This window comes from Vigna unguiculata, chromosome 7 (assembly GCF_004118075.2).
Source record: "Vigna unguiculata cultivar IT97K-499-35 chromosome 7, ASM411807v1, whole genome shotgun sequence".
Taxonomy (NCBI): domain Eukaryota; kingdom Viridiplantae; phylum Streptophyta; class Magnoliopsida; order Fabales; family Fabaceae; genus Vigna; species Vigna unguiculata.
Window position 1 is genome coordinate 2,236,156 of NC_040285.1, and position 21,443 is coordinate 2,257,598.

The 21,443-nt window shown below is 30.6% G+C and overlaps 3 protein-coding genes and 1 non-coding gene across 4 annotated transcripts; 3 read left to right on the forward strand and 1 right to left on the reverse strand.

Annotated features, from left to right (window-relative positions):
• The first annotated feature begins 2,702 nt into the window (after positions 1-2,702).
• Positions 2,703-4,893, forward strand: LOC114192333 (probable L-type lectin-domain containing receptor kinase S.5). Its single transcript, XM_028082024.1, has one exon. The coding sequence runs from the start codon at positions 2,793-2,795 to the stop codon at positions 4,812-4,814; it is 2,022 nt and encodes a 673-aa protein (XP_027937825.1). The 5' UTR covers positions 2,703-2,792; the 3' UTR covers positions 4,815-4,893.
• Positions 4,894-10,581: 5,688 nt separating this feature from the next.
• On the forward strand, positions 10,582-12,938 carry LOC114190158 (probable L-type lectin-domain containing receptor kinase S.5). The gene has a single exon (XM_028078948.1). The coding sequence runs from the start codon at positions 10,589-10,591 to the stop codon at positions 12,710-12,712; it is 2,124 nt and encodes a 707-aa protein (XP_027934749.1). The 5' UTR covers positions 10,582-10,588; the 3' UTR covers positions 12,713-12,938.
• A 2,889-nt stretch (positions 12,939-15,827) lies between these two features.
• On the forward strand, positions 15,828-15,913 carry LOC114192854. Its single transcript, XR_003606173.1, has one exon. It is a non-coding gene; the product is annotated as a small nucleolar RNA Z161/Z228 (small nucleolar RNA).
• Positions 15,914-16,787: 874 nt separating this feature from the next.
• Positions 16,788-20,647, reverse strand: LOC114190221 (nudix hydrolase 23, chloroplastic-like). Its single transcript, XM_028079020.1, has 8 exons — positions 20,280-20,647; positions 19,421-19,552; positions 18,504-18,580; positions 17,767-17,902; positions 17,526-17,666; positions 17,368-17,429; positions 17,135-17,209; positions 16,788-17,021 (listed from the first exon to the last, which is right to left on the reverse strand). Exons 1-7 carry the CDS (start codon positions 20,325-20,327, stop codon positions 17,149-17,151), a joined length of 657 nt encoding a protein of 218 aa, XP_027934821.1. The 5' UTR covers positions 20,328-20,647; the 3' UTR covers positions 16,788-17,021; positions 17,135-17,148.
• Between the last annotated feature and the right edge of the window lie 796 nt (positions 20,648-21,443).

Here is a 21,443-nt window from a genome sequence, read left to right on the forward strand (position 1 = left end):
TGGGGAGTTGTGTTTGGAATGGAATTTCAAGGGAAATTCATGTGAAATTGTTAGTGTGTGTAAGGACGTGTGGAATCCAAATTGGTTGGTATCCTGAAACTTCAATAATCATTCACGCTCAGATAGAGCATAATGGATTATGTCGTGAGGAGTAGTAGGAGGTCCTAGTCTTTGGACTTGATCAAGTCCTAGACGCGAAGGGGACTTACCCTGGGAACGGTCGGGTGAAGACTCATTGTGTCCAAACTTTGCAGAGTTTGGGAACCGTTGCAGGTGTAAGCCACCAAGAGCTCCAATGTCGCTTACACAATCCGGATATCGAGTCTAGAATTATGAAATTGAGCTATGTGTTATGAATGATATTTATATTGTAAATTGTATCAATTTCTCTTATTTTCAGTTAGCTTACCCTTTTGTTTATGTTTGCTTGCCTTTGTGTGTTCTCTTTTACAATGATCACCTACGGTTGGAGTGAGCAGAGCCAAGTCCAGATGATGATACCCTTCTGCTGAGCAGGAGATGATCCTTTGCTTGTGGGCTGTGTTAGTTTTTGGACCAGATTCTGCAAGGTCTTGAGACTTGTAGTTTAGACCTTCTCCCTATATTTCTATACTTGTCGGGAGAGTTTTGTGTGGTGATTTTGGATAACTATACCAGCTATATATATATATATATATATATATATATATATATATATATATATATATATATATATATATATATGTATATGACTGTTATTCCTACTATTTGCTATGTTTGATCATGATATAATGTTTTATTTGATAAGGTGAAAAACTATTAAATGGGATGTTACATATATTTAGAGAAATAACTTAATATATTTTATCATAAAAATATTAAAATATTATAATTCAATTACATAAAATAGAATATTTATATTAAATTTTAATTATATTTTTATAAATTAAATTGTTATAAAATTATATTCTGTTTTCTTTAGAACCTCACGAGTTTGCATGGGTAAAAATACTAATTAGCATTACAAAGATAGAAAATTAGTATATGAAAATAAAATTATTCCTAGATAAAATCATAATTGAATCATGCATATCTCTGTCTTACGCATCTACCAATTCTACAAAATTGACATGTTTTGGGTACAACTTTTTCTTCCTTCCCTCGTTTATTGGATCAACATCAAGAACCACCTTGTTATGTGCGTTAAGCTTTCCAAGTCTTCTTTTGTTATTATTATTATTATATATATATATATATATAATTTAATTAATAAAAAAATAATTATAAAAAAACAAATATCATATAATGATTACTTTTCACTTTTTATATATTTAATAGATAAATAAGATTTAATTTTTTAACAATAATTTTATTTATAAATGATTTTGAGTATATAAATATTAGTTATTAAATTAAATAATTCATCGTAATGTAATATCTAAATCTGTCCTATATTTTAGAAAACTACATGTATCAAATATATCAAAGTGTTTTTGTCCATATTGTATGACCATGATAGAGTTTAAGGTCCAAAGTGACAAAATGCAAAAAGCGACAACTAAGAAACTTTGGAAGGTGATTTTGGCGTCGGCAAGCACAACTTGATGATTTAGTCATTGAAAAATAACTTTTTTCCAATCGAACTTATTATTTTATATATTATTATGATGCGTGATTGAAGCAAAAGCTTATAAAAAGTCCTTATTGTATTTATTTTCTAACTAGTTGATCTTGTGACTGAATATTCTGTTGAAGGCAAACTCTAGGTACGTTCAGTGGAACATGACAATTTGACTGGACTTTTGTTAACTGAAAGGGTTAGTACCATTAACAAAAGGTTAGTAGCATAACGTTAAAAGGGTTAGAAATTCAAGTCTGATTTTAAGTTTTATATCGGATAGAAATAAGAAAGTAGAGTACTATATAAAAATAAAGACTCATAAACTCATTGTCTTAAAATTTTGAGTTGAAAATGGTATCAATATCTTATAGGATTAGACTCAGATCTCATTGGTGTTATATCTCTTCAATGAAATATCATTTTCTGTAAACCTAACAAAAATAGTTAAAATAATACATGAAACACCTATCACAAGTGATAACATGCCTTTTGGAATACTCATGAAGTCAAAGATCAAAACCATGTATATTTTAATGGCTTTTGGACTCAAGACTCAAGTTGTACAAACTCAACTCGTGGAAATGTTTGAGAAGCTATAAAATAGTTTATGATATTGGATAAGATGTTAATATGTTACAAGAAAATAGTTTCACCGTATTTTTCTTTGACTATAAACTAACTTACTCAAATATTTACGCAAGCACTTAACTAGTTTTTCGTTATACACTTTTAGTAAACTTGATATTTTTTAATCTATGCCAATTACAGACCAAGACTTTACCTTTCCAATAAAACTTTCTTTAACATAAACTAAATGATCTTTACAATTTCAACCCCTTCACATACTTAGTCCATATTCAACTTATTTTTAATGTTTGACAAACCTACTATTCCGCAGGCAATCTAATATTATTTTAATATATAACATCATCAGCCGTGTCTTTTTTCTTCTTCTTTTTCATTCCACAAACCGCGGAAATAAGAATTTTCTCGGAAAAAATAATGATTTAAAGAGACAATTATGTTTATATTATTAAAATAAAATAAAAAAGAATCAATTTACCTTACTCAAGTATATATACATGGTTTATATATACAAAGGAATGATGCATCATGAACATTTTAGAACTCATTTAATATTTTTTGTGTGACCTTCAAAAATCAAGCCACTGTGCCACTTCAAAACAGAAATATGCAGGTCCCTTGGTTAGTCAAATATCAATATGCTGCAACACTCTTCGTTACCATTGCCCTTAGCAAAGTTACCTGTTTTTATTTCAATTTCCCTACCTTCGAACCAGAGAATCAGTCTAATCTATGGCTGCACGACAATTCAAAAATATTCTTAGATGCCATCCAAGTAACCCCTGATATTCGTGGTTCTATGGAGAATTATTCTGGACGTGTTATCTACAGAAAGCCATACCGACTTTGGAAACAGAAGAAGAACCATAACCAAATGGCTTCCTTCAACACCACTTTTGTGCTCAGAATCACTCCCGAAACTACCCCAGGTGGTGAAGGCTTGGCCTTTATCTTAACTTCAGATATGACTCTCCCACTACACAGTGAAGGAGAATGGCTTGGTATTGTAAATGCTACTTCCAACGGAACTTCACAGGCTGCTATTCTAGCGCTGGAGTTTGACACGAGACACAGTTTCACAGAAGATGGTCCTGACAATCACGTTGGCATCAACATAAACAGCATCAACTCCATCCAACAGGTTTCGTTAACAAACAATCGCCTCAATCTTTCGTCGGGTCTAGATGTCAAATTTCACATTCAGTACATCAATGACACGATATCAGTTTCTGGTGCCATGAGTGGAACTTCTGAAGAATCTATGGAGACCCTCTTGGTAACGCCACCTCTTAATTTATCTTCCTTTCTTCAACAAGAGGTTTACCTCGGTTTCTCCGCCTCAACAAGTAACTACACTCAGAGAAACTGTGTAAGATCGTGGGAATTCAGTGGTGATGATATTAGGGATGATGACAAAAGCCTCTTGTGGGTTTATGTTGCCGTTCCAACCGTGGTTGTTTTAATTATCATTGGTGGGTTGGTGATCTTTCTCTTGCGCCGGCAAAAGATTCGCCATATGGAGTGGCCAGAAGATGCATATCCAAGGATAGAGGATCAGATTCAATATTCCTCTATGGCTCCCAAGAAGTTCAGGCTAAGGGAAATAACGAAAGCAACCGGTGGATTCAGCCTTCAAAACAAGCTTGGACAAGGTGGGTTTGGAACTGTGTATAAGGGGCTATTGGAAAACAAGGAAGTAGCTGTAAAGAGGGTCTCCAAGAACTCACGCCAAGGGAAGAAAGAGTTTGTGGCAGAAGTGACAACAATAGGAAGCCTTCACCATAGAAATTTGGTGAAACTCACTGGTTGGTGCTATGAGAATAGAGAGCTTCTCCTTGTGTACGAGTTCATGCCTAAAGGAAGCCTAGACAAGTACCTCTTTGGTGACAAAGATTCTGGGAATAATTATAACCTAGAAGGAGGGTATTCCATAACACTGAATTGGGAAACTAGGCTGGGAGTGATTCATGGGGTGGCTCAAGCACTTGACTACCTTCACGATGGGTGTGAGAAGAGGGTTCTCCACAGAGACATCAAGGCCAGCAACATAATGCTGGACTCAGATTACAATGCCAAGCTGGGAGACTTTGGATTGGCCAGAACAATTCAGAAGAGAGATGAGACACATCACTCTACAAAAGGGATTGCAGGCACACCCGGTTACATGGCCCCAGAAACCTTTCTCATTGGGAGGGCAACGGTGGAGACAGATGTGTATGCATTTGGGGTTCTTGTGTTGGAAGTAGTGTGTGGAAAGAGGCCAGGGAATGTGTATGCACGAGATGACTACAAGAACAGCATTGTGTATTGGGTGTGGGATTTGTATGGGCAGGGAAAAGTAGTTGGTGGTGTTGATGCAAGATTGAAGAAGGAGGAGATTAAGGAGGAAGAGGTGGAGTGTGTTCTTGTTCTTGGTTTGGCTTGTTGCCATCCAAATCCACACAAAAGACCTTCCATGAGAACAGTTCTTCAGGTTCTGAATGGGGAAGCATCTCCACCTCAAGTGCCTAAGGAAAGACCAGCTTTTATGTGGCCTGCTATGCCTCCATATTTCAAAGATGCTGAAGATAGCTCCCTCATCCAGGCAACCCTCACTCCTTTCACTTTCACTGAGATCATTGGAAGATGATGAAATCACTGGTTAGTTGAAGATTTTGAACCACTCTCGTGGATTCATAGATCTTAGCTTTTATATGTAAATACGCACGCACGGCACACAAACTTGTGTAATCTTTTGTGCCATTCAATTATGGAAAATGATCTTTCACAAAAAGTATTTTGACAAAGTTGACAAACTTTCCTTAAATAGAATTAAAATATATTATTTTTTATTTTTTAACCAAAATAAAGTAATAAAATGATATTTTTTTTACCCAAATTAGTAATTTGTCAAAAAGTTTGTAAGAAAAACTTTGTTAACATGTCATTTTCCTTCGATTATTGAATCACTCGTAATATTTTATGCGATTCAATTATTTGCACAATGCAATGACCGGAGTTTCGGTCCAAAACTATCATATTATTCATTGCGAGAGCGGGATATATAACAGTATCCATATATGTATACGATAGTCAAAAGTGTAATTTTATACCTCAAATTACTGTCGCATTTACCATTTTTTTTTTGTAGCGGTTGCTTCTCAATTGTTAAGAACATGGTTCACTAAATACTTTCTCTCCCAAGTTTTGAGAACAAAGATCTAAGTTTGGAGGAGCACCCTCTGTGGTGTCTTTTTTAAGTTCATTGCTGGGTATATAATATACTACATTCTTACATGAATGAATTGCAATAATTATTAAGTGTCGATAATTTGACATACCATAATAATTGATAATAATAGAAAAGTTATTTAGCCTTAAAAATCTCGTAAAAAGCATCTATGTTGTCAGAATATGAAAAATCAAGTTTAGATATGAGCGTGATGAATTATTAACAACAGATTCAACCGTTTCAAAAAACATATATAGAAAATTCCTTTTAACAAGCATCCCAGATCTTCCAACATATATTTCACATCTACAGATAATTTCCTGTTATGAAAAACAATGAATAAAAATATTAAATGTAATAATACCAATGAACTTGAAAAACAATGTAGATGGAATAAAAATCTTAGGATATTATCACTCAAGATGGATATGAATTACACTAAAGAAGAAGACTAGTAACGTTACAAAGATAGAAAATATAATTGTTCCCAGAGAGAATATCGAGTTTGGATTCTCTACTACTTTTTCTCTGTTATTTGATTTTTCTTTGTTATTTTTCTATTATATCTTCAAAATATATCGATAGTCATTAATTTTAAATTTTTAAAATATATTAAAATCATCTTCAAAAATACTAAAATAATTTATTTCTAATGTTCGAGAGAGAATAACACAGAAAAACTCAACAGAATCAAGAATATAATTCAATTACAGAATGACAAATGAACTCATCTATAGTTTGAATTTATTCCAAATTTTAATAGTAAATTTCGACATTGATTATATAAAAATATAAGTATACATAATATCTAATTTGCTAAAAAAATGAAAACAGTAATATATATATATATAGTACGATTTTTTTAAAAAAAATAATTATACACTTTAGTTTATTAAATAATCTAATAAAGGTTTAATTACCAATTATTTGTGACGTGGTAATTTAAATAAAAAATAGGAATTTTTGAAATGAATTAAAAAAAAATTGTAATGTTCGAGGTTCATGCGATTTTGGTTGAGAAAAGCATAAAAGCATAGTGAGAAGTGAGAAGATGATCGAGGTTCATGCGATTTTGGGGTTTCTGCAATCTCAATCTCATTTCGCTCTCATTTCCACCGATTTTCATCTTCTAGTTTTCACCATCGACGCCGAATCTGAGTCCTAAATTTCCATTTTCTCTCCCTTTCGATTCATGACACAATCACGTTAGACCAAATTTCTAATTTTTTCCTCTTTCATTTTTCTGTCGCTTTTATTCTTTGAACTGTACAGCGACATTTGTTGCTACAATAGGATAATTTCAATTCCAATGCCAATTTCAAAATATTATGAATTTTTTATGTATCTTTTTAGGTTTGGGATTTTAGGGTTCTGAAGTTTTGGGATTTTAGGGTTCTAAAGTTTCTACACCTAACCCTGGGAGATATTGATTGGGAGGAGGGGGAAAGGAACCCGAGATTAGGGTTTCCTCAGAAGCTTTGTTTTTATTGGAAAAAATCAAGAGGGTGTATTTGGGATTAGAAAGAGGGTTAGGTCTGAACCAGCAAGCAAATGGAGAGGAAGAAGAAGATGATAACGACCACAAATGACATAGGGCAAATTCAAACTTCACCATTCATTAAATAATTTGTAACACTTTACAATTGTTTTTTTTACACATCTTCTTCTTTCAATGACACGTATCTGTTATGCATTGCCACATCACCACAAATTTAACACCGTTTTTGACAATCTAACGGGATGCACCTGATTGATGCACTTAAACTTATTTGGGTATCAAATTGACAACTTTTTTTCGCGGGGTACCAATTTGACACCCTTGACTCAAACTGGGTACCTTACGAGTAATTAAACCTCTAACAAATTTATACTATTTTTTTTAATCCTTAAGTTTACGACTTATTTCTAAGACATAAGTTAATCATTTTAATATTTCATAATTATATATTATAATTTTTCTCTTTCTGGGAAAATAGGATGAAATAGCCAAACCTTGGTCATGCAGTTTCCTCTCTTCAAACAGGAATTCTATGGTTAAGTGTCTAAACTGTTCAAAATCCTTTAGCTTTGAATTTTTTGGCTTTTAAGTGTTCATCCTTCCCTCATTATTGGATCAAGCACCACTTGCTTCAAGGTCTTTATTCCTCTTTTCCCCTCTTCTATCAGAAAACTGTGTTTATAACGTTAGAAAACCACCTATTCTTGGTTTCTTGGTTGTTGAGTTTGAATACTATGCTGAACCAAGTTTCCAAGAAAAAACCATGTTTTGTTTGTTTGCATGATCATATTGTTTTCTTCCGTCTAATATATTTGACTGGACAACCAAAGTTGTTTCCGAAAGAGAATGAATGAATTGATTCGTGTGACATGTTTGTTTATTTACAGATTTTGACCTTTAAACAAATGTTCTTAAGAAAATTATATTGATATAAAATAATATTTTTATGAAGTAAACGTGATATCATGATGAAAATCTCGTACAAATTTTTGGTACAACAACATCCATTCCCTTCTTTTCTAGATTCATTCTTCTAACGTTCATATATTTGTTCCTTTGTTCACCATAGTCGCATATATGCACTCGCAAAAGCCGAAATAGTTGAAAGGTTTTATCTTGTATATCACTCAAACTTCTGTAATCTCGTTCCAAACCTTTGCATAACAGATATTAAAATATCTATGACCAAACTTTGTATATAATTACATAATCAAAGTTACTTATGCATGAGTTAAATATAATCATTCAATATATATTAATTAATATACAAGATAATTTATGAAATTATTCACATAGTAGAAAAAACAATACTATTTCTCATTTCATTTAGATTTTTAGTATGTTTTTATTAAAACAGAAAAAAGTTATAATGTTTAAAAAGAACATGTTGAATAAAATCCAAATTATCATGTATAAGATATTGAGAATTCAATTCGGATTCTACAGTAGCGTAATAACTTTTTACTTTTAGTAATCACTTACAAAGTCCTATTTAATTAGTTGATAATATAATGCATTACATCAAAAGTAAACTCATAGATACAACATATGTAATATATAGCATAACCAGCTGATATAGAGAAGAACAAGTCAGTGTATTTTTTTAGGTCTAAAATTTTGTTTCAACATAATATGAGTATAATATTATAATATTTACTCACTTGATAAATAATTCTATCAAACAACTTGTAACTTGTGGGGTAAAATAATTTAAACGAAAAAGGTATGAATACTCATTCATGTTAACATCTTGAAGAATCAGTAAAACCTGCACATTCTCACACCATAGTCAACAAAACAACTTATAAAATTTATGTTTTACTATATACTTAATTAATAATTAAACGTCAAATTATCAACAGTGTGTCATTTGTTCATATGGACGGGACAATTCTAGTTCTTTAAACATGAGAAAAAACGCGTAAACTTCCTGTAATCTACAATAAATTATTTTTTAGATATCCTAATAATATACTTTGGTATATCTATTTTTTAACCATAATGTCACAAAAATATATTTAATAATTTATATTATCGATTTTAATGATAACTATACATAATATACTAAAAATGTAGTATACAATATTTTATATATAATAAAATGTAAATTAATAACAAAGTGATTTTGTATATTTTTATAATTTAATTATAACAATAAAAAATATTTTTTAGAAGCTTCGATTTTTATCATGCAATGCACACCTCCTCTCTTCATCATACATGACATGATAAAAAAATGTTAAATATGACTTAGACTCTAACCTTACAAAATTGATTTCTAAAATGAAGTTTTCGTGTAAATTGACCTTATTTTTAATTTATGTAAAACTTTCAACACATAATTTTACCCTCATATTTCATTAGGATAAACATATTAAATATCATATTTTGTTAAAACAGGTTTTAAATCATACCATGTTAAGAAGTTATAAATTCAATTTAACTTTACAAAATTGAATTAAAATTTACACTTATTTATATACTGTGAATTGACTTTATCTTTAGTTAATGTGAAACTTTCAACATATTTCAAAATGTATAAAAGTTTTGGATGTGAACTAATTTTGATTTCATATTCAAGTTTAAGACCAAAAATATATTTAATCCAAAAGAAATGACTAACTAAAAAAAATACAATAAAATTAATTTTATTAGAAGATTGTTATATATATATATATATATATATATATATATATATATATATATATATATATATATATATATATATATATATATATATTACTCTGTCAACTATCGATAACTATTGTAGCAAATATTGACTTATAATAAGTATTACAATCTGACAGAAAATTATAAGAAAACACCATGACAGAGTTTAAGTTCCAGTGCAGAAAACGGCAACAAAAACTTGCAAAGATGATTTTGGTGTTGGCAAACACAACTTGGTGATTTTAGTCATTGAAAATTATATTTTTCCAATAGAACTTATTATTTTATATATTATTATGACGCGTGAAGATTGAAGCAAAAGCATAGAATAAGTCATGATTTTATTTTATTTTCTAACTAGTTGATCCTGTCACATGAAATATTCTGTTAAAGGCAAACTCTAGGTAGGTTCAGTGGCATAACAATATTTGACTTTTGACTTTTATGAATTGAAAGGGTTAGTACGTAGCATAACGTGTAAAAGTCGTTAAAACCATAGACGAAACACCTATCACATGTGATAATATAACCTTGAATAATCATTAATTAATAAATAACACAAATTCTTTCTTCCTCATCAGGTCAAAGATCAAAACCATGTATATTTTTATGGCTTTGGGACTCAAGTTCTATGCTTGCATAAATATTTAAAATTATCTTATCACATAACCACTTATGTGAATGTTTGAGAAGCTATGAAAATAGTTTATGATATTGTGTAAACTGTTTTTAAAGTTCATACTTAATTCATATCCAACTTTCCTGAACATGTTTGAGAAACCTACTATTCGGCCGGCATTTTAAGTGTTATCGTGTCATTTTAATGGTATATATGACATCACCAGCGATGGTTTTTTTTTTTTTTTTCATTCCACAAAACCGGAAACAAGAATTTTCTCAGAAAAAGTTAACCCTAAGAGACAACGAGATTTCGATAATTCAAAAAAAATATATATTAATCAATTGACCTAACCATATATGTGTGATACATGGTTTATATAAATAAAGGAATGATGCATCATAAATGTGTCAGAACTCAGAATTGGCCTTCAATTTTTTTCGTGACCCTTCTTCCACCTTGTCTAAAAATCATTGCAAACCCTTCAAAAATCCATTTCAAAACAGAAATATGAACCCCCCTTGGTTAGTCAAATATCAATATGCAGCAACACTCTTCTTCGTTACCATGGCCCTTACCAAAGTTACCTGTTTTCAGTTCAACTTCCCTACCTTCGAACCAGAGGATGAGTCTAATCTATGGCTGCACGAGAATTCAAAAATATACTTAAATGCTATCCAAGTAACCCCTGATATTCGTGGTCCCATACATGATTATTCTGGACGTGCTTTCTATGGAAAGCCGTACCAACTTTGGAAACAGAAGAAGAACCATAACCAAATGGCTTCCTTCAACACCACTTTTGTGCTCAACATCACTCCACAAACTACCCCAGGTGGTGAAGGCTTGGCCTTTATCTTAACTTCAGATAGAACTCTCCCACAAAATAGTCAAGGAGAATGGCTTGGTATTGTAAATGCTACTTCCAATGGAACTTCACAAGCTGCTATCCTAGCGGTGGAGTTTGACACAAGACACAGTTTCACAGAAGATGGTCCTGACAATCATGTTGGCATCAACATAAACAGCATCAACTCCATCCATCAGGTTTCGTTAATAAACACTCGCCTTAATCTTTCGTCAGGTCAAGATGTCAAATTTCACATTCAATTCATCAATGACATAATATCAGTTTTTGGTGCCATGAATGGAACTTCCGGAGAATCTATGGAGACCCTCTTGGTAACTCCACCTCTTAATTTATCTTCCTTTCTTCAACAAGAGGTTTACCTCGGTTTCTCCGGCTCAACAAGTAACTACACGCAGCTGAACTGTGTGAAATCGTGGGAATTCAGTGGGGATGATATTAGAGATGATGACAAAAGCCTCTTGTGGGTTTATGTTGCCGTTCCAATCGTGATTGTTTTAATTATCGTTGGTGGGCTGGTGATCTTTTTCTTGCGCTGGAAAAAGATTCGCCATATGGAGGGTCCAGAAGATGCATATCCAAGGATAGAGGATCAGATTCAATATTCCTCTATGGCTCCAAAGAAGTTTAGGCTAACTGAACTAACGAAAGCAACTGGTGGATTCAGCCTTCAAAACAAGCTTGGACAAGGTGGGTTTGGAACTGTGTATAAGGGGCTATTGGAAAACAAGGAAGTAGCTGTAAAGAGGGTCTCCAAGAACTCACGCCAAGGGAAGCAAGAGTTTGTGGCAGAAGTGACAACAATAGGAAGCCTTCACCATAAAAATTTGGTGAAACTCACTGGTTGGTGCTACGAGAATAGAGAGCTTCTCCTTGTGTACGAGTTCATGCCTAAAGGAAGCCTAGACAAGTACCTCTTTGGTGACAAAGATTCTGGGAATAATTATAACCTAGAAGGAGGGTATTCCATAACACTGAATTGGGAAACTAGGCTGGGAGTGATTCATGGGGTGGCTCAAGCACTTGACTACCTTCACGATGGGTGTGAGAAGAGGGTTCTCCACAGAGACATCAAGGCCAGCAACATAATGCTGGACTCAGATTACAATGCCAAGCTGGGAGACTTTGGATTGGCCAGAACAATTCAGAAGAGAGATGAGACACATCACTCTACAAAAGAGATTGCAGGCACACCCGGTTACATGGCCCCAGAAACCTTTCTGATTGGGAGGGCAACGGTGGAGACAGATGTGTATGCATTTGGGGTTCTTGTGTTGGAAGTAGTGTGTGGAAAGAGGCCAGGGAATGTGTATGCACAAGATGACTACAAGAACAGCATTGTGTATTGGGTGTGGGATTTGTATGGGAAGGGAAAAGTAGTTGGTGGTGTTGATGCAAGGTTGAAGAAAGAAGAGATTAAGGAGGAAGAGGTGGAGTGTGTTCTTGTTCTTGGTTTGGCTTGCTGCCATCCAAATCCACACAAAAGACCATCCATGAGAACAGTTCTTCAGGTTCTGAATGGGGAAGCATCTCCACCTCAAGTGCCTAAGGAAAGACCAGCTTTTATGTGGCCTGCTATGCCTCCATCTTTCAAAGAAGGTGAAGATAGCTCCCTTATCCAGGGAACACTCACTCCTTTCACTGAGATCACTGGAAGATGATGAAATCACTGGTTAGTTGAAGATTTTGAACCACTCTTGGATTCACAGATCTTAGCTTTTCTATGTAAATACGTACACTGGTGTTAAATGTGTTGCAGCTTGTTATATATATATTTGCACACAAACTTGTGTAATCTTTTGTGTTATTCAATCATGTATATATATACTTCTGCATGTCGTTGAGCTCAGCATGTATTCCAAATGAAGTGTTTTGTTTATAGCTGTATGATTTTGATCTTTTTTCCTGATGGAACATTTGCTTGAATAGTTCAAAAGTAGAGTTTAATCCCGTTGTTTAAGTATTAGATTAAAATTCTATTTACTTCTATTAGAATTTCGTTATATAATATTTGTTTAGATCTGATACGTGGTTTTGCATTTTCTTTGTATTATGTATGTTATTGTGAGGAAATTATACTGTTATTTGATCTCATACTACCAGATATTAAACTAGTCTTCATGGAGGTTTTAAAAAATCTATATTATTGGTATTTAAAGGTTGTCAAGGTTATGAAGGTTATTGGTCCCTGTCATTTGTCGTCCTCCTTCATCTCCCTCATGTTAGTGAAAAGTATGCCACATTGATGGTGAAAGCAACTTTGAATTAGACAGTTTTACTTTGTAAAAAGCTGTTGTTAAACAATTGGATAAGCCTAAATGGTTAATAATAATAATTTAATTATAATATAAAATAGTATCACAATTAATTATTTGTTGTTAAAAACTATTTTTTCTGAATAATTAATTTGAATGCTAGTGTATGTAAATGATAATTTTAGTCGTGATTTAAATGAGTTAAAAAAAATATAATACAATAATTAAACTAAATAATTTATACCTTTACTAATTTAATCAGTTTAAAAAGTACTGTAAAAGCGGAAAAAAATATTTGTTGCGTTGCACAGACATAATAAGGGTCTCTCTTCCTGCACCTCCAAAATTTTTTCTACACCTCCAAACTTTCTTAAAATTCTTATAAAACTCTTTCACCATTTAACAAACTCCGCAAACACCACACCCCCAAAATTATGTAAATTTTCGAAAGTCAAAATATATGACTTCCGGAAGTCAAAATATATTATCGAAAGTCGACTTTCGAAAGTCAAAAATCATCACCGGAAGTCGACTCCCGGAAATAAAAAATCATCACCGGAAATCGACTTCCGAAAATAAAAAATCATCACCGAAAGTCGACTTCCAGAAGTCAAAAATCATAACCGAAAATCGACTTCCGAAAATTAAAAAAACATTACGAAAATCGACTTCCGTATATAAAAAAAATTATATATTTTATTTTATTTAATTTTTTAAAATATGTATACAAAATTATAAAACATTTAAATTTTAAAAAAATTACTTTAAAAAATAAAAAATAATAATAAAAAATACTAAAAAAAAATTAAAAAATAATTTAAATTCAAATAATAAAACTTTAAATAATTTAAATATATATATATATATATATATATATATATATATATATTAAAAAACGTTTTATTATTTTAATTTAAATTATTTTTTATTTTTATTTTACTTTTACTTATTTTATTGATATTATTATAATTATTTTATTTTTATTTTTCATGTATATTATTTTATATTTTATTCAAATTTTTTAATTTTGTTTAAAATATAAATATTTAATTTTAATCAAATTTTTTTTTTTTTAATTATATATTTTTTTATATTTTTTTATATTTTTAAATTTAAATTTATTTTTATATAATTTATTAAAAATGTAATAAAAATACAAAAGAATTAAAAAATGATATTTAAAATAACATATATAAATAATCAAATTTAAAATAAAAAAAATACGAATATTCTTAAAAATCAAATTCCAGTGATATGTAATTTATTTTTAATTTGATTATTTATATATTATTTATATATGTTATTTCAAATATAATTTTTTTAATTATTTTATATTTTTATTAAATTTTTAATAAATTATATAAAAATAAATTTAAATTTAAAAATATTAAAAAATATATAATTGAAAAAATTTTAAAAATTTGATTAAAATTAAATATTTAAATTTTAACCAAAATTAAAAAATTCAAATAAGATATAAAGTAATATACATTAAATATATAAATAAAATAAATATAATAATATCAATAAAATAAATAAAATTAAAAAATAGTTTAAATTAAAATAATAAAACTTTAACTAAAAGCAGAAAAAAATATATATATGTATATACACAGATTTTGACTTCCGTACAGATATATGTACGGAAGTCCGACTTCTGGTTTTTTCATTTTTTTAAATTTAAAGTTTTATTGTTTGAATTTAAGTTGTTTTTTAATTTTATTTTTCAATTTTTTATTTAGTATTTTATTATTTATTTTTTTTATTTTTTAAAATAATTTTTTTTAAATTTATATGTTTTATAATTTTTAATACTTGTTTTAAGAAATAAAATAAATTAAAATATATAATTTTTTTATATATGGAAGTCGACTTCCGTAATGTGTTTTGATTTCCGGAAGTCGATTTTCGGTGATGATTTTTGACTTCCGGAAGTCGACTTTCGCTGATGATTTCTGACTTCCGGAAGTCGATTTCCGGTAATGATTTTTGATTTCCGGAAGTCGATTTCGGTGTTGATTTTTGACTTATGGAAGTCGACTTCCGGTGATGATTTTGACTTTCGGAAGTCATATATTTTGACTTCCGGAAGTCGACATCCATAAGTATTTTTGGGGTGTGATGTCCGTGAGTTTCTTTAAATAATCAAAGGGTATTTTGAAAATTTAGATTTTTTGGAGTTGCAGAAGAAATGCTTGGAGGTGTAGGAAGAAAGACCCCATAATAAAAAGGAGAACGAAAGGGTAAAAATTAAGGGCCATAAGAACACTGACAGCCCAAACTGTAGTTGGGCTTTACTAAAAAGACGAGGGGCATAATGGTTAATAGGAACCCTATGTATTCCCGTTTCCCTCCCAACCCTAATCCCTCCCCTTTAAATCCCTCCATGGTGAATCGTTCTTCATACTTTTCTCTTTCATTCCAATCTTGAAAATATGATGTGCGGCTTTGGTTTTTGTTTTGTTCTTTAGCGTATGTTGCTGTTTCTTTTCAAAGTTTTGAATCCTCTTCTTTCTCTTGAAAACCATATGATGAATTCGGATTTAAAATTTCTCACGACGGTCGTCTGAGATTTCCTGATGCAATGATCCTCTTCTTCTGATGGTTTTCTTCACATGTTTGATTTTTTTTCTTTGGAGAAAAAGAGTTTTCAATTTCGTTTCGTTTTTCTTAGATGGAAAACGGATTTTACTCTATTATTAAGGTACATAACCAATTGAATCATCAATGACTTTTCGTTTTTATAAAGAATTTTTAAGTTTACATGGAATTACACGTTAATTTAGTCTCAGGAAACGATTTCACTTTATTTTGTTTTCTTTTTTCTCATGTACCGATGATTCTTATTTGTTGAAATTTGAATACATTATATTTGTGAGAGGATAGCATTTGTTTTAGAACTATGTGGGATTATTCCTCATTTTATTTTGAGATTTTTTTTTCTTCAAATTTTGGTAGTAGCCTTGTCCGATTGTTTACAAAAGTAGTATATTTTTTATTTTAAGAGAATTATGGGCCCAGTTTTGTTCCACAGGGCTGGAAAATCAACCAGAATTTGGGTTTCCAGATATTCATTCTGAATTGGGTTTGTCAATTGCATTTGTTTTTTTATTATTTTTTTTGAAGTAAATGTCTTGTTTTCTTAATATATGTCCAATTAAAAAGCGAATTTGCTTTGAAAATAATAAATAATCATGTAATTTGTTGGAATAATTAATCTTTTAAATTTGAATTAAATAATATTCCTTTAAAAAATTAAAATTTTAACATCATCTTTATTAACAGTTGGATTATATATTTATTTTTTAATTTTAATGTTTTTATTAATATATTTAGAAAATATTTATATCAATTATATTTAAATGTATTTAAATTAAACATTAAATTTATATTTCAGAAATTTACATTTATAATCAAAGAATTGTTCATTTTATAGAATAAAAGAACAAAATATTAGAAAACCTAGCTGAAAAAATTGGTGTTCCGACTGAACAAAGAATTGGGATTCAAATGAAAAAAAAAATTCCTTTTGATAATTAACAACTGGAATCTTGATATAATAGCAGGGATTGTTATCATTAATCTTCCAATAGTTTCATCAATGTTTGAATTTTTCGTATTTAAATATCTGGAATGCAGGATCTAGCAACGAAAGACTTGTATAATGAGGAGTTCCTGAATCCACAGCTTCATCATATATTTGAATCGCTTTGAGCTGCAAGATGTGAAGTTTATGAGCAGAAGCAATCATGATAAAAAGTCAATAATTATTTTTATTATTTTGTTAATATTAATTTTGTTTAATGGTATCTGCAGGAGAAAACTCACCAGATCCTAACGAATCATGACTGCATGTGATGATCCAGAGTATACGCATGAATATCAGAAGCACTGGTACCAGGCCTAACAAAAATTAGAAAAAGATGACACACATGACAAAACTCTGATCTAGTAATACTAATGTTAATAAAGTAACTAAAATGTTAATACCATAGTTGGTGCTTCAGCTTTCACATATTATAGATAAACTGATAGATATTTTACACAGAAAACACAAATACCTTTTGTTAATGGTACCATAATGGAATTTAGGCTTTCCTCCTGCTTTTTTATCTTCAACATACTGCAACCATGAGAAAACGCCATAAGATGCTTTATTACTAGGCAAAAAATGAAGACCTCTGAAGCTTAAAAAAATGTTAAAGCATCTGAACCATACCAAATTTAAAGTGACCACCATTGAGGAAAAGGATAGAGAGTTGAAAGGTATTTCATTGAGAGGGAAAAGCTGGCATTCTGATGATTCTGGGCCAGGTGAAAAATGTGGGTTCTTCAACCTTGCTAAGAAGATTATATAAGTCTGCCTCAAACATGCCATAATCATGACTAAAAATTTGTAGCTACATTAGAAGATCAAGTAAAAGGAGTGAAATAATAAATAAATGCTGATTCTTGGTTACCTGGCCAATTAAAGGAATATCTAACTGAGCAAAGGGAGAAATCACTTCCACCTCAGCATTGGCTTCTTCCCTCGTTTCCCTGATGGCACCTTCCCTAGCTGACTCTCCCATTTCCAGATAACCAGCAGGAAGTGTCCTTCACACCAAAACGTGAAATCGACATAACACAACATCATTAGCATTTTTGTTTTTATAGGTTTCAGATAAAAGAACGTGGTATGGTACCAAAACATGATATGTTCATGCAGAAAAGTGTTTGTACTGTAATATTTCACAATAATTAGCAATATCAGTGACATTCCAGTGCTGATCAAGAATATACAACGAATTACAAGACTGAACTGAAGGAAAGAGATAAATGGAAATTCATCTAAGTAGAAAAAGGTGAATGTCATTGGATTAAAATGATTATATTAATTCATTTTTAAAGTTTAGATATCAAAATGTATCAAAATTTAAGACAGGGACAAATTCTGATTTTGCATCCAAGTTTAGAGACTAAACATATTTAACCTAATTCTTAATTACTTGTTGTCTCACTCTACTCTTCTATCATTTTGTATTTTTCTGTGGCATACAACAGAATTCCCTTCCAACTTCTCCCTTTGATAACAGTATGCCTATTTCCTTCAGGTTCACTATAATTCTTCCTCATTTAAACCACATTCTGAGTAGGTTTCCAAAGAATGTAAGTGAATGAATGAAAATAACCAGTAGAAATAGAAGTGCAATCTTACCATAGGCCATAAGATGGTTCAATCTTCCTCTTGCAAAGGAGGACCTTGTTATCGTGTTCAATGAGGCAACCGACTACCTACTTTGTCATCCAAATGCATGTAATGATCAGAAGAAAAAGTAATGAGCAGAGTCCTCTTAATAGTTTTGCATGTTGTAATCATGAAAATTTGGCCTCAGCACTCCTAATATTTAAAATTAAAGGCACAGTTTTAATATTTTAAGCTATTATAATATAATAGTATTTTCACAAAAATAAAGGACTGGTGCAAATTTGTTGTCTTTTAAAATCTGGAGATCCTCAGTAATTAGAAGTTTTGTCCAGAGAGGGTTTGCTTGCACAAGTTGTTCTTGAGGCCTGGTAGTGAGTGGTAGAATGAATAGTATAAAACTAGTACAATATTTTTTGCAGAAAATAGAAGTACTTCATACCATTTTAAAACAATTAGTACGTGATTAATTATGAACCATATCAACTTCAGAACTAAATTCATGCATTACATAATAAACAGAGTCCAAAAGCTGATATAACAATCTGCTTCCTCAGATCAACTAATGCTTAGTCAAGATAGAACCAAATTTTCTGTTTCTCAATGCAAGCATGAAATTTACCTTAAAAATCTAGTAAAAGTCATTATATTTAAAATAACAAGTCATAACTTATAAGTACTAGCTGTCAAACACTTTCAGTCAAAAGGATTATACATACTAAATCAACTTGAATAGAGTGTTAGGTAATCCACAAAACGGTACCAATCTCTATATAGTTACAACTAAAACAATAGAATCAAACCATCCATCAGAAAATTGCAACACTATCTTTAATAACATGAGAAACATTGTGAGATTTGAGGAGAAAACAAGGTGGTTTTCTTATATGGCATGAAGGTAAACGTGGTATGATTCTTTAAGCATTTACCATTTTTGGATTCTGATATGCAATCTTCCCACAGCTGGTACATATGGCTCTGAATCTTTCTTCTCCTTCAGGTATTCCAGGCTTCGTTGGACCACCACACCATTGACAGAACTTAACGTTTTGAACATCTCCCTACATTGCAATGGAACATGACAATAAGACTAAGATAGGAGAAACTCTATTGTACCGTCTGAAATTTAAGGATTTTGGTACCAATATTGAACACTCTCTTTTCCTCTCTCACCATTGTTGTGTCTAAACTCATAAAGCTACTGGCCTAAAAAACAATTGTACCAAAACCCTTAGATTTCTTGGAAACCATAGTAACTCTCTTAGGATTAGGAGGTCATGACATTTGTAGAGAGTATAAGATATGTTTCTGATGGAAAATCTGCTGCAGAAAAGGGGCATTCTTATAAAATCAATAGTTAATCCAAAACGAAACTATATATATAATATATAAAAGAGTAGACTTGCTCATTTATCTACCACCACCAACCAGTCAAATCCTTCATACAACAAACTCATCAAACTTAATAATAAATGTAAGTGAAATTTGTCAAAGATCTCACAAAGCTGTGTATAATAAGTAAACCTTCCCCTCACTAGGTTGCAACTGGAGTTCAATCAATTAGTAGGATGAAATAGTTTATAAGAAAACTAGTCAGGACCAATAAATTTCTGCATAAATTGTATAAACTAAAATTAACTTATGCAAAAATAATAATAAAAGTTTGCAGAGATAATTATCCATGCCGTAATTTCTACATTAGAGGGATTGATTTTTCAAATATTTGATATGACTAAAACACTGAATAGCAATATTGATTGTTACAATTCAACAGTTGAAGTAACTCACAGTAGAATGAAGAGATGATGAAGGAGAGTGATCAGAAGAAGAATCCATAAGGAGATTGAAACACTAGAGAAGAACCCTTGATTTGTACGAGGTTTCGGAAGGCAAGAAACAAGAGCAGAGGAAGAAGAAGATGATGAAGAAGAAGAAACAAGCACGTTGTGAATCGAGGAACCAGGATACTGATTCTACAGAGAAACGGAAAAGGAATGCTATCCTCTAGGGTTGTGGCATAACTGTAGGGTCATGGAGTTCCATCTTTCACCGTTGACAAACTTGCATTTTGTTTTATGATTTTAGGTGAAACATATTTTGGACGGTGAAGATTTGTGCTGCTCAAATTTCAATAGCAATGAAGCAATTCCGACAGACGGTGACATGGGAGCAACAAATGCGATTGCGACAAATTCAGATTGTTATTATCAAAGAAAAGTAAGCGAAGAAAAAAATAAAAAATAAATTTGTAAATAATTTAACAGATGTTACAATGCATCAATGTATTTAAGAAATAATTTATGGCCTAAATTTGTAAAATAATTCAACATAAAAAGTATTCTTAAAATATAAAATAACAAACTGATATTTCAAAATAAAATTGATAAAAATCAACTTTTTTATAGAATTCCAAATATTAAGTTAATTAAATTTATTTTTCATATTTATCCTACTACAATAAAAATAAAAATATTAAAAATCAATTACATTAAAATATAATCAATTATATTTTAAAATAATTAATTATATACCTAAATATAGTAAAATATTTATATAAATATTTTATTGTAGTTAAGTATATAATCGATTCACTTATAATTGGTATTTTATACATGTTTATAATTTTTTAGGTAAAATAAACATAATTATCAAAACGTTACCTTGTTATTGATTTGTGTGTTTTCCAACATTTCTATAGTTATTGTCTATCATCTTCAAAATAATTTTAATAGAGATAAAATTTTAATACACATTTGGTATCTAAATTTATAAATTAAAATAATTTTATCTAGTATAATATGTTATCTAATTGTTATTAAAAATGTCAATATAATATTTTAATAATAATGTTAAAATTTATTATTAAATATTAATGTTAACATTTTTAACAATTAACTAATATTTTCCTCATTTATGATCTTGACAATTTTTTATTAGAAATTGAAAAAAGGA